Raw genomic sequence first — 14,024 nt, 5'->3', positions numbered from 1 at the left:
ACCTGCGCGAGTGGTTGACCGAGCGATCGTACCACGCCACAGGCAGACTCCGGACACGAACCGCTTAAGCGGTCCGTTCCATGCTACAGTGATAACCGAGCGGTGTTATCGTCGGCCTTGATGGATACCGGGATGTTGCACCCACTATGAACCCCTTACGTGATGCAAGATGGAGATTCAAATGGAGAAGAGACGAAGCGAAACGGGCACAGTTCAACAAGCAAGCATTTTATTCCGCGGCACACGGAAAGCACGTATATACAGCCACAATAATCAAAATGCACATAGAAAGCAAAGGAAGGGTTAAAACCGACCACACGCGTACACACGGCAACACTTACACAGTTCTACTTGAAAGACGGCGCCAACACACATTTACACAAAAGCAAAAGAAAGAAGACACCCTCACAGACAAGGAGGCAGACAGGCCCGTAGGCCAAATGTGCTTGGGGCCTGGAGGAGGGGCCAGGTCCGCGAGACCACGGAGGTCTTACCTGCGTCATCGTGACGCGTTGGCGGGCAAGCCGGAAAGTGTCCGCGCCGCTGTGCCCCGACTCCGGCCCCCTGGCGTGCTTGTTGGCACCACGTTTGGCGTGGGGGAGGAACGGGGTTCCCTTTTGCACTATCTCAGCGTGGGGGGGAGGGGGGGTGAAAGGGGAAATTGTTGATGCCCTCGGGGAGGGGAGTGGCTGATGGCTTGGGTCCCGCGACGAGACGAGCGATCCCCCACACCGCAACCTCGTCGCCGACCGCCGTCCTCCTTGCCTCGGGCCCGAGCTTCCTTGCCCCGACCCGCCGCCTGCAGCTCCACCGCGAGCACTCGACTGAACTCCAGCAATGCAACGCTCCTTGTCTCCAAAAGCAACTACTCCCGACCTGGTAATTCTCGCGCCTTTATAGCCGGCAGGAGAAGCCAATATGCAAATATGCAGATCAAAACACAATTGGAGGCGGGGCCACGCCACCCTCTGTTCAGCCATTGGTCAGGAAAAAAGGGGCGTGAACCTCCCTGGATCCGCCTATTTGCATAAACGGACTTCACCTATGCGCGCTTGGAGGCGGGGCCAAGCCGCCTCGCGTTCGCCCATTGGACGGAGGGGAAGTGGGCGTGAAGCACTTCTGATCCAAATTTTCCCCTCGGAAAGGCCGCCATTCACGCTCGCGGCTCGGTGCGTTCGGCACCAATCGCTGAACGGGCCCGAGACAGCCCGACGTTCAGTGTTCACAGGCGGCGCGGGAATGGCCGGAGAAGCGATGATGTGGGATGAGGTTGTGAAGGTAAAGGCGAAGGTGGTGGTGTGGCGTTGTTGTCGTGTGGTTGGTGCTGTGGTGGGGATGGCGTAGTTGTTGAGATGCTGTTTGTTTGAAATAAAAGATAGAACAGAAAAATGGCTAACTCAAAGCGTCGCAGCCCGGATGGATTACACATATTCCCTCTATACAACGGGTTTGGGCTAACTACACATGTACCTATGGAGATATCTCACCTGAGGGCCCTTTATGGTGAAATACGAATTTCCACAACCGTAACAATATATATATATATATATATATATATATATATATATATATATATATATATATATATATATATATATATATATATATATATATATATATATATATATATATATAGTTACGGCTGTGGAAATTCGCAATACACCAGAAAGGTCCTCACGTTACATATATCGATAAGTTCATGTGTAGTTAGTCCACACCCGTTGTTTAGAGGGAATATGTGCGATTCATCCAGGCTGCGACGCTTTGAGTTAGCCATTTTTCTTTATCTATCATTATTTTGGACCAATCACCCCCCGACAACCAAACCACCACAGCAAACCCCCCACCACCTTCGCCTTTGTCCTTCCACAACCATCAACCACACCACCTGTCAACACCGAACGTCGTGTGGTCCAGGGCCCGTTCGGTGATTGTTGCCGAACGAGTCAAGCCGCGAGTACAAATGGATGCCTTTACGGGAGAGGAAATCGGATCAGGGGAGGCTCACGCCCCCTTTTTCTCCGTCCAATGGGCGAGCGTCGGGCGGTGTGACCCCGCGCCCAAGCGCGATGCATGTAGATTCCTTTTCGGAGGAAATTTGGATCAAGAGAGGCGAACGCCCCCTTTTTGCCCGACCAATGGCTGAACATCGGGTGGCGTGGCCCCGCCTCCAAGCGCGTTTCGATCCATGAATTTACCTACACGCTCCTCCCCCGGTCAATAAAGACGAGAGCACAAGGCGACTCACGTGTGTTGGGCGGCTGGTCGAGTGAAGACGGAGGTCGTGGAGTCCGAGTCGTGTGTTTGCGGGGATCTGACGGCGAAGGGGACGGAGCTCAGAGTTGAGGTCGAGGGACAAGTCGCGGAGTGAAGCAGGGACGTGGAAGAGAATTCACGAGCGAGAGTTCGCCGGAGTCGGTGCGGTCCCAAGGCCCCGTTAGCGGGACGGAGCGTCCGCCATTCCCCTCTCTCCACCCCGAGCATCAACAATTTCCCCCATCCACGCTGAGATAGCACAGGTAACCCCATCTGCTCCCCGCCCCAACCATGGTGTCGACCGACGAACACGTGCCTGCGCAACACACGCCTAAAGGACCTCACCGACCATGCCAGGGGCACGGAGTCAGGCACGTTACGCTGACATTGCGGTGAGCCCGCCATCGCGCCACGAGGGCGCGGGTAAGACCCCTTCGGTCTCGTGGACCTGGCCGCTCACCCAGGTCCCACGTACATTTGGTCGACGGACCTGTCTGCCCCCTTGCACATGAGGGTGGCTTTTATTTGCTTTTTGTGTAAATGTGTGTGTGGCGCCAGTCTTTTAAGTAAACCTGAATAAGTGCTTGCACATTGCTTTATTCGGTGGTAACTATTTTGCTTGCTTTTTCTGTATGACTGTATATACGTGCTTGCTTTCACTGTATGGCTGTAAATACGTGCCTTGTCTGCGTGTGTAATAAACTACTTGCTTGTTGAACTGTTTTCCTGTTTCGTTGCGTCCTTTCCTTCGTTTGAAAGTTCCATCTTGCATCACGTAAGGGATTGGTAGTGGGTGTAGACACCCAATAAATAATCTGAACCGTCGAGGTCGGCGATAACTCCGCTCGGTTATCCCTGCAACACGGAATGAGCCGCTTAAGCGGTTTGTGTCCGGAGTCGACTTGCGGCGTGGTAAAACTCCTCGGTACGCTACCCGCGCAGGTACTTAGGTATATCGACATTCGACGATTCACCTTATTTCACGCGGATAGAAATCGGACTGGGTTGTGGTGAGGTTAAACCCCCACCCTTGGCTAGCTCCTTGGCGGTGCTTCCAAGAGGGTCATGACTGAAATGTCCGTTCCGGTGGGCGACGCGTCGCGATTTGAGTTACGTGGCCGATCGCACGCCGGGCGGCCGAAATTCGTAACAATACACACACACACACACACACACACACACACACACACACACACACACACACACACACACACACACACACACACACACACACACACACACACACACACACACACACAACCTTTTCCATTTGTTAAGTTATGAGTTGATCTGATTTACCAATCATTCCCGGTTTTTTGTGGAGTACTGATAAGAGCCAAAAAAAAAAAAAAAAAAAAAAAAAAACACCGAGGTTTTTCACCCCATTTCTTGGCCACTTGAGGTCTCCTGTAAAAGACCAATGTGGCTGTAATAGTGCAGCAGCAGCAGACCACACTAAAAACGAGGGGTGCCCCAACCCGAGGTAAAAGATAATTTGTCCTCATGGATTAAATCAAAGCCTAGGGTCTCAGGATATTGAATATGCTTGATGACATTGCCAGAAACTTGTGTGAACTGAGAAATTCGTGTTTCCATAGCAACCAAAATAGCAACAGCAATGCAGCGACTAACGAAACCAGCACTCCCCCTTCGACATAGAATCTTGAAACTTGGGATAATGTTAAACAATACATTGTGGCACAAATTTATGAAAGTAGCGATGTGCCCATGTTGGTTGACAAAGCAATACACAGTATAAATATCTCAAAATACCCTTGCAACTGCACACTTCATGCCAGTGATATGTTTAATTGTCCTCTGATCTTGATAATCTATCACAAAATGTTAACTCTGACTGTCTCAAACACACACAATCACTTTATACATAGCATTAAAAAAAAAAAAATATATATATATATATATATACACACACACACACACACACACACACACACACACACACACACACACACACACACACACACACACACACACACACACACACACTCCCACACACACACACACACACACACACACACACACACACACACACACACACACACACTAGTTACATTGGAAACCACTGCAAAAGAGTAACACATCGGAAAATTCTCTGTGATAGTTATTCCAGTGAGTCACTGACTGACTTCATTCTAAGAAAGCCAAAACTTGGATTGTATATTGTATAATCATGAACAATGAAAACATAGAGTGACCCTTTATGATGGAATGTCGAGAGAAGCTCAATTTTGACACACATTCGAAAAGTGGATCGAGATTTCATGTAAAAACTCAAAAACAACTACTATGGCAAACACCTTAGCAACAAACTTATCTTGGCAATAAATGTGAGATTCTTACCTTAATTCAAGACTTGGTGCAGTTGCATTTTCAGCATTTTACCTTCCGAGATGTGCATGAGTTCAGCTCTCGACACAGAGTTAATACCTTTCTGGTGTTCACAACCTTCAGCCACCTCACACTAGCTATTTGTTTCGAGGTTGTACTTAGTACTTACTGATGAAGTTTTTGGGCTGTAGCAGATCAAAGGTCTCATTTTTTGAGTAACAACCCAATTTTCAAGTGGATGTTCTGCGAGCGTTAAACTCTATTTTGCATAAAATAAGAAATAAAACTATTTATGCGTTTTTCTTGGATTTTTTTTGCTGTACAGAACTCGTATAGGGTTATTTCCCCTTAATATGACTACATTAACTTTGCACAAAGTTTAGCTATTCTACAGGGTGGGGAATTTATATCCAACACATTTGCAATCTTTCCAGCCGGAAGCAGTCTTGGCATAACTACCTATTGTTTTCTTTTTTTTTTTTACAGATAATACCTGAAAGGTTTTAATGATCGAGCACTTTAAATGCAATGAGCATTTCTTTTTCTAAATTAAAATTTTTTTTTAAATGCAATGAGCACGCCAATTTCACAAACGTGGTCATCATGACAGAGGCACACTTTCATTTGGCAGATTTAACTCCACCAGATTTTTTCTTTTGGGGAGTTCTAAAGGACAAAGTTTCGAAAGAACATCCAACATTAATCGATGAATTGAAGGCAAACATCACTGCAACCAACCATCCGCTCTATTGATCAAGAGGCATTGCCTGCGGTAATGAACAATACGATGATCCGCTGTCGTGAATGCACAAATTCAAAAGGGGCCCATTTGTCTGATGTAATTTTTAAGAAATAAAGAATCAAAATTGATTTTTAAAACTTGAAGTATGTGCCTATGTTTTATGGAAATTGTATTTTATTTGGTTCAGAAATAAAAAAGTTTTAAGGATAATAAACCATCAGATATAAATGCCCCACCCTGTACATCAATATTGCATCTCATATCCAGGCTTCAACAATGGAAATTACATGCAAAATGGGGAAGAACTTGCTGAAAACCAACACTTGTTTGTTCGCTGTACGAAAGAAGAGGAAGGGATAGTCAACAGATATGCAACAACGCTTTCCAGTACAAGTTCGTTGGCGATGTCAACACCTCGTCAGATATGTTTGTGTGATACGCACCTGTGTTACAGCATCACTTATTTGCCCCTCCTTTCGGGCAAATTCTGCATTGGCTTCTTCAGCTGCAAATACATATCAACATTATAAAATTTACTATTTTTTTTTGGTCAAATATATGGATGCCTAATCAATGACTCCATTCGGTTTCGGTGACCCTATATTACAAATAGCTTACATACCGATAGATATATCTACATTTGGGACTGGAGGAGACCACGGCCTATATATAGTAATTGGTAGACTATTTAACTGAAACTTTTAAAGGTGTATTTTCAATCGTTGACACTTATTGGCATATTTTACATTCCACTGTACATACCTGTGTTCATAGTTTAGGGTTTTTTCGTTGTTGCCTCGTCTTTGCCCTGTCGATCTTTGTCTTTCTGGGACAACTGTGAGTTAGTCAGGTGTGATACCTTGTATCAAATCGAAGCACTCAATGGCTTGCTCTGCAACTTCACCTTCCCTTGTGCTTGTATACTTCCATTGATGGGTGTAGCTCAGCTAGAATCAGAAAAACAGGATTGTTTTTTCTTTTTCTGCGGGGACATTCATATGGCACAGCGTTTTTGTTGCTTCCATGAAGCATGCAGCGCCAATCGATCTTAACTCGGAGGATGTGATTGGCCAATTTAATTTGAGGTCATGCAGTGATGCCATCATTCAGGACGTCCCTCAATTTCAACGTGATAAATTATGCTCTGTTCTGCGAATTGTAAAAATGTGTGCAGTTTTTGAAGATGGGAACATTGATGAAAATGGCAAGCTCATTATTGTATTGTTTTGTGGATGATTATTGAGTACTTCCATGAAGGGGAGCATGGATTTGAATATTATTTGGGCTTGGCACACAGTTCACTGGTAGTAACTGTGCCCACAGTTGGATTTATGTTTAACAGCATCCTGGACTTTAGAGTAGTGAAAATGTAGTGGAGATTTATATTTAGAGTAGTGGGGATTTCTGCTGGGAGAGATTAATCCAAATCTGAAGGAGAAGTGGACAAGAGGGCAGCAGCTTTTTTCTGAATATCATGTGCTGACATGTCTTGAAATTCGGTTAGAAAGCCAAACAAATTGTGTACATCAGCCTGGTGTTGACGTAGTGGTTTGGGTGGCGGCTTGAGATCCTCGGCTCCTGAGTTCAAGCCTCGTTGGCTGCTGAATTAATACACTCTGAGGTTGTCTCAGCCTGTCATCCTTCCGAGGTCGGCAAAATGAGTACCAGTGCACTGGTGAGGGGGACACTGCATCAGCAGCACAGCTGCGTCCCAACCAATGATGCAACTCGCAGCCACAGGCTGCACTCGATAGAGAGATTTTGTACATCGACATAGGCTTCTGTTTGGTGCTGACAATGCATTGAAAGCATATCTAGGGTTTTTTTTTTTTTAAATGAAAGTCTCATCGCAAAATTTGTGTCTGCCCTGGAGATGCACATCAGCGTAACTTGGTCCATCTTGCAAAGCACTGGGCAATCGCCTCTCCCGTCAAGTTGCATCCTGGTAAGTCTTCTCAACTGCTAATTGGATGGTGCATTCTTCATAATCATTAAAATCATGACGAATGTTATGAAGATATGATTTTAGAGATTCCAGTAATTTAACCATAAGTGACAGGTCGATGTCTTCTGCTTGGACTAACTTAAGAGTAGGTGCACTTAGTATTAAGCTATACACCACTTCTCTGGCTCTTCCAGCTCTCTGTCTCTGGCTCTGTGTCTTCGTCGTTTATTTCCTTTTGCCTATATGTCTGTGTCGATGTATAAAACAATATATAAATATATTTACAATTCAAAACTGTATAAAACAATTCTACGTCGTTTGCAGTTGCATGATTGCGTCATTTTGATGTATGATGCTGATCGTGATCCTCCCATAAAAGGACATGTGATTTGTTTCGTATGTCACTTATTGCTTGTCTGGTATCACTGTTTGTGTTTTTAATAAAACGTTGGATTATTTGTATTTATACCAGGAATTCCTCTCTCCCATGTCTGCTAACATTGAGACAGCAAGGGAATAAATAATACTCGCTTTATATATAAATACATAAATAAATTGTATGTTTTTAGCTTTGGCCCTGGACAAATGTCCCGTTGGTCCTTACCGAAATGTGGTCCTGACTGTGCCATATAATTGTTGGGTTTGTGAGTACAAATTGCAGATTCAAGGTCAGTCCTTGTCCAAAATAAGACTTGGGCCAAGCTTTCCCTGGCTAACCCCACGAGTGGGAATAATAGTGGCCGTTAAAGAAGAGGAAAGAATAAGTGCTTTGAGAGGGATGTGTCGTGTCTTTGAACAAATCAATCAGTTTTCGTTTAAAAAGTGATCTGGGTGAGTTGTTGCATGGGTCTGGATAGTTGTTTCTTGGACCAGGTGAGTTCCACTGTTGAGAAACATTTGCTTCTTCTCGAGCCTCAACTTCAGTACAATTAAAAAAAAAAAATCTGAAGAATGTTCGATTGCCAAAACTCTTTATCCGACCTCCTGTTGTGATAGTGTTGCTTAATTTCTGGGAAATAAGTAGTAATCATAATATAATGGGCGTAAGCCTGGAACGTCTAACACACTTTTCTCCAAACATATTCTGTTCATACTTCCAAAAATCTTCACATTATGTGTTCCATGTATTTACGCAGGTGATAGCGGATTCAAAAAAAAATCGAATATAGATAGAATTTACAAAGAGGGAATCGATGATGTCACAATCAGCAGCGTTCGGCGGCAAACCGACGGCCAGGTCCCAGATGACGTGATTTACTTAACTAAGTCCATGAGTTCAGGACGTTTGTTCAACTCAGCATTTACGACTTTTATCCTGCCATGTTGTTAATCTGTTGATGAAAGGAATATAGAAAGGATGAATATGTCAAATCGTTAGTGTTACTCATCCGGCACGATGTGTCAAGGCCAACAATCTAAAGCGACCAGTCTCAAACGCTACCATGGGCACTCAGACATGCCACCAATATGAACTGAGCTGATGAATGCGGCACAAAACATCCAAAGAAACTCCCGTAACCGAGTATTGTAATCCGTCCTCTCCCCCATACCCGTCGTAGATGGGTATCTGCTAGTTAAGCCAATGGGGACCGGTTTCTTGTTATGTTTGAAATTAATTATTATCATCAATATATAAAAATCGACCCGTTGTTGGGTAGAAGTGAATCTGTGAAGTGTTTTGAAGATCAGAGATATTTCTGAGCTTTAACCAAGAACCTGGCAACGATATTCTGGAGCTTCACGAAGTTAGAAGAGGCAAGTCAACCTTACGAACACTACAGTGACCTTTTCTTCACTTCAAATTCTCGACTAAACCCTCACTCAGTAAATGATCTGATATAAACATTCAATAATTAGAAAATATAATAACCGAGGATGTTATCTGTACTTGACATGGATGGGGGGGGGGTGGTAGCGTGGCGATATCTTCTCTGAATATCCTGCCGTTGGTTGGTTACCAACGCAGGTTGGTGGTCTCCATCACCGCAGGTTGGTCGGTGGTCTTTCTGTCTTCTCGTCTCCTCTCCAACCTCACCCCCCCCCCGCTCTTCTCTCTGTGATTTGTCCCCACCACATTCCCACAGGGCACTCAAGCTCCGCCAACTACCCCCTTCTGGTAAAACTATCAAAATCACGAATCACTGCTCACCTTCATTCTTTCATTCCTCTTTTCCCGCCTTTGGAATAAACTCCTTCACTCTATTCATTCCCATTCTTCCCTCCAGGCCTTCAAAACAGCTGTTCACCACCACCTCTTATCATCCCCCATCCAAATCCTCGATCTTTTCTACCCCAGTTAATCGACACAAGCCCACCTCCTTCAATTTCCCTGCTTTCCTTCCTGATAGTCCCTGCAATGTCCATCTTCTATTCCCCATGATCCCCATCCCATCCCTCTCCCTTCCACAGATCTCCTAATGTCTCTGTTCCCCCACTGTTTTGTCCTTCCCACTCCCTCCACCCTTGTATCATGCCCCCCTTGCTGTGTGTTGTGTGTTAACTCTCACATGAGCCTCGACAAGGAATACAAAACAAACAAAAAAAATTACTCTCGGGGGTTGACCCACATTTTTACATACAAGTTTGGGGATCATGGAAGAGAGAAGGATCGGGAAAGTTTAGGAGTTAGAGGGGGATTAGGGAAGGGAGTGGGTGTGAGAAAGCAATGAAATTGGAGTGGGACAATCAGGCCACATGGACACACATAAGCATGGTAATTTAAAAGATCATTAGGAAAAGAAGAGGGAGGGAACCAAAATCATTGGAGAGAGAGAAAGAGAATTTAATATTTAACTTTTGCCATATCTTAGTCTATAACTTGAACTTTGACTGGGCTCAGTGACATAATGGTTCGAGTGTCTGCTCTGAGTCTTGGAGGTTATACCAAACATTTATTAAATGTTATGTGCCACTTCCTTGCTTGATGTTCAGCATTTAAAAAGGATAATGTCCAGATAACCATGGGTTGGCAATACCGGCACAGGCTTTGATTAGCCAAATGGCCTCCTCCTGCATTGGAATTCCTTGTAAGGGAACACATAATATTGTTACGGCTGTGGAAATTCGCAATACACCATAAAGGTTCCCAGATCAGTTATGCCGGTAAGTTTATGTACAGATAGATTTCCCCACCGTTGTTAAAGGGTTTTCTTCGTGTTTCACCGGGCTGCGAATCTTTGAGATAGCGTTTTTCTTGATCTATCGTTGTTTTGGACCACCACGCGAGTGAAAGAAAAGCTCCCACAAAGCCTGTGGGGTTTTTCCCGCCTGAATTCTTCCGCCTGAATTTTCCCTGCACTTGGTGTGAAGGGACGGGGTGGGGCAGCTCGCTCGCGATTGGTGGATGCATGGCGTGGGGTGGAAAAAGGGGAGGAAACCCTCTTTGGAAGAAGCTTCTCGAAAGAAGGTGGAGCTGAAATCGGGGTGGAGCGAAGGGCGGAGCCCCGCGTTATAAAAGGCGGACCGCACGCGAAGCTCGCCCCTGTCTCCCCGGTGGTCCATGTCTTCTTCTTTCTCGTCTCGCTTGGTTCCTGCGCTCGTGGTCCTGTGAGCGGCCTGTTGGTGGGAGAAGTGGACGGAAGGCGCAGCAGTGCCGGCTGTGTGGTGGACCTGCGCGTCCGGATGAGGGGTGCCGGAGAGAGTTTGCCGGCCACGCGGGAGGCCCGGAAAGCAGGCGCAACCACGCTGACGGTCGTGGGAGCGGGACGTCACAGCTCGACGACCACGAAGGGGAGATCTTCCTTTTGTTTTTGTATGCATGCTCTGGCGCCGTGTCCCTAAAAGTAGACCTGTTTAAGTGCTTGTAAATAATAACTATAGTCGGTCGTATTTTATTTGTTGCCTGTACATTGCATGACTGCCTTGCTTGTGTTGTGTGTGTAAATAATAAATGTCCTTGTGTGAAATGTATCCCGTTCGTTGCGTCCTATTTCCCCATTGAAAGTGCCATCTTGCATCGTGGAATAATACTTGGCTTTTTAAACACCCGGTAAGGAGAATCGGATCCGTCGAGGTCGGCGATAATACCCGCTCGGTTATCGCTTTAGAACGGAACAGACCGCTTAAGCGGTTCGTGTCCTATGCAGACCTGCGGCGCGTTGCAGCCCCTCGGTAGGTTAACCGCGCGAGTACTTAGGTATATCGACATTCGGCGATGCACCCTATCTTTCGCGGGTAGAATGCAGACTGGGCTCTTGTGAGGTTAAACCCCCACCCGTGACTGGTTTCTGGCGATAGTTCCAGGAGGGTCACGACTGAATTGTCCGACCGGTGGGCGACGCGGTTGCAATTGCAGGTATGCGGCCGGTTGCAAACCGGCGGGCGGGAATTCGCAACAATATAATTATTATTAATATTAACATGATCAAGGATTATAAATTCATACGATCCAGCATTAAATAATGTGGATGTTTTGTTCTAAATCACTCATTTGGTTGTTGTTCTGCTTCCTCTCATTTACATTTTCAACTATTGTTTCAATCTTACTCATAATTTAAATGACAGCACACAACATCACGCTCGATATTATTTCTACCCACACCAGGAACATCCCTATTCCCAAGGTAAATAATATCAAATGACACTTACCGAAAAGAAACAAGAACAGCGCAAACAGAATGGATCCAATCGGCAAAGGTAACCAAATCCACCATGGAAGAAACACGGTAGATGCAGACGTGGGGTGTTTAAACAAGGCGACGGATCTAACATCAGTTTTATCTGTTGAAAGGGTGAAGATAACAGGGATGATTAATTCAAAAGAGAAACGTAGGTGAGATTAACATCATCGATTAATTTTCCTTTTCCTTGGTTGTTGTTTCTGTTGTTTTTTATCTTACAAATATTTTCTAAAATTTTCATTCAAGAAAACATGTCATTTATGTTAACTTATTCATTTTTAAATTTATCTCTCAAATTCATCCTTCATCTGAATTCTGCATAAAATATTTCGAAATACACATGAACATTGTTTCCTTACCTTCCACCGTGTTATCCATCATACACTTGTTCCCTTTCCGATGGAAACCGTAACGGCAAACGCATTGTCGGTTATCGACAAAGGTGCACTCTTTATCTTGAACCTCACTCTCTGCGGAAGGGAATTAAATACAGGAGGGTGAGATAAGAGATAAATAAGGAATAAAATAAATGGTAGTATGTTTTGGACATCCATCATAAGTTTGGTGTTCAAATTGAGTCATCGTCAGGTTCTAAAATTGGAATATACCGTTTACCATCTGACTCACTGGATAACTAAACATTTTTATTTTTCACTTCATTCCACAATCAGACAATGTGATTAAAGTGTTTGAAATCACTCAAGGTGGGAGAACACCTGAGAGAAGAGTTGTTGTTTCCATGTACGGCAAGCAGTCTTTGCAGATTAACTCCGAAGTGTTTTTTGTGCAAATAATAAAATGGGGACATATCATATCAACATTCCTTATTAAAGGCCATCAGCTCTTCCTATAGTGCAATATTTATGATAACTGAATTTGAAAAATGACTTCTGCACAATTTTACAGAACACTACCTGTCATCGAGTTGTTAATAAATAAATAAAAAGTATACGTACAGCGAGAGGACATTTCATTCTTGGTTATGTTTGTACTAATACTTTTTAGTATTAGTGACAACTAATATTTTAGTATTAGTGACAATTATTAGTGACAATTAGATTATTAGTATCCATCTCTTCTGGATCTGATTTTGACAAATTTCCCTGACAATATCTGCTGCTCTTCCTTCGCTCCAATTGGTTCTTCTGACCACGTCCTTGTTAAAGTGGACATCTCTCTGGCTGTCATCAGAGAACCACCTCACCGCCGTCGAGTCTGGCATTTCACTCAAGCCGACTGGCAGGGTCTCCGAGCAGCCATCAAACTTACAGACTGGTCTCCTATCACTACTTTCTCAAACATCAACTCATCCTGGGAATTCTTTCAAAGAAACTTGCTCTCCCTCATGCACAGATTTATCCCCTCTCGTGTTCAGTTGTTTTACCCTTCCTCCCGCCCTTGGTTTACTGAAGCTTGTGGCGAGGCAGTTGTCCTGAAACAACTTGCCTTTGCCTCATGGAAAGCAAACCCAACTGAGGGCAATCTCAGTTCTTTCCACAAAGCTCGGAACAAGTGTGTATCTACCCTCAGGAGAGCCAGAAAACAACATCTTTCTCATCTCAAGTCTGAACTCTCAGACCTCTCTCCCTCCTCAAAATCCTGGTGGCGTTTAATCAAATCTGTTTCTGGTGTATGTATCCCCTCCATCCCCTCCCTTACCTCAAATGGTCGCACTGCTGATTCCACACGTGATAAAGCTGAATGTCTAAACTCGGTGTTTGCAGCTAAATCTTGTGTCCCAAACCCATCACTATCTCTACCCACTTTACCCAGTCGCACCCAACTGTCCCTGGACTCTGTATCCTTTTCTCCTGACAAGGTGGAGAGCTTGCTTTCAAACCTCGAGTCAGATTCTGCAACCGGTCCAGACGGCATCAGCCCACGTGTCCTCAAAGCCTGCTCTTCTGCTCTTGCTCACCCTCTCTCTGTTCTATTCACCCTCTCATTTTCCCAAGGTCATCTGCCATCTGCTTGGAAATCTGCTAACATCACTGCCCTGCATAAAAAAGGTGCAAAAACAGATCCCTGTAACTACAGACCAATCAGCCTTCTCCCAATCATCAGCAAGGTTATGGAATCCATCATTGCTTCAGACATGAAATCCTTCCTCTTC

The 14,024-nt window shown here is 44.7% G+C and overlaps 1 protein-coding gene across 6 annotated transcripts in view; it reads right to left on the bottom strand.

Moving 5' to 3' along the window:
- The window catches only part of LOC147033541 (CD27 antigen-like), a 71,993-nt gene that overhangs the window by 26,844 nt on the left and 31,125 nt on the right, over positions 1 to 14,024 (bottom strand). For 5 of the 6 annotated variants that reach the window (XM_085856246.1, XM_085856265.1, XM_085856238.1 and 2 more), the window contains 3 exons: positions 12,271 to 12,381; positions 11,880 to 12,011; positions 5,791 to 5,852 (listed from right to left, as the gene is read on the bottom strand). In XM_085856246.1, coding sequence (XP_085712372.1) covers positions 5,791 to 5,852; positions 11,880 to 12,011; positions 12,271 to 12,381 — 305 coding nt within the window. Of the gene's footprint in view, positions 1 to 4,151; positions 5,682 to 5,790; positions 5,853 to 11,879; positions 12,012 to 12,270; positions 12,382 to 14,024 lie in introns of those variants that run through there. The other variant, XM_085856284.1, reaches the window with a different exon arrangement.

Source organism: Eptatretus burgeri, chromosome 2 (assembly GCF_056783735.1).
Source record: "Eptatretus burgeri isolate ZD-2024b chromosome 2, Ebu_testis_v1, whole genome shotgun sequence".
In the NCBI taxonomy this organism is placed as follows: domain Eukaryota; kingdom Metazoa; phylum Chordata; class Myxini; order Myxiniformes; family Myxinidae; genus Eptatretus; species Eptatretus burgeri.
The sequence above is the reverse complement of the archived record's forward strand: the minus strand, read 5'-3'. Positions and strand labels throughout refer to the sequence as shown.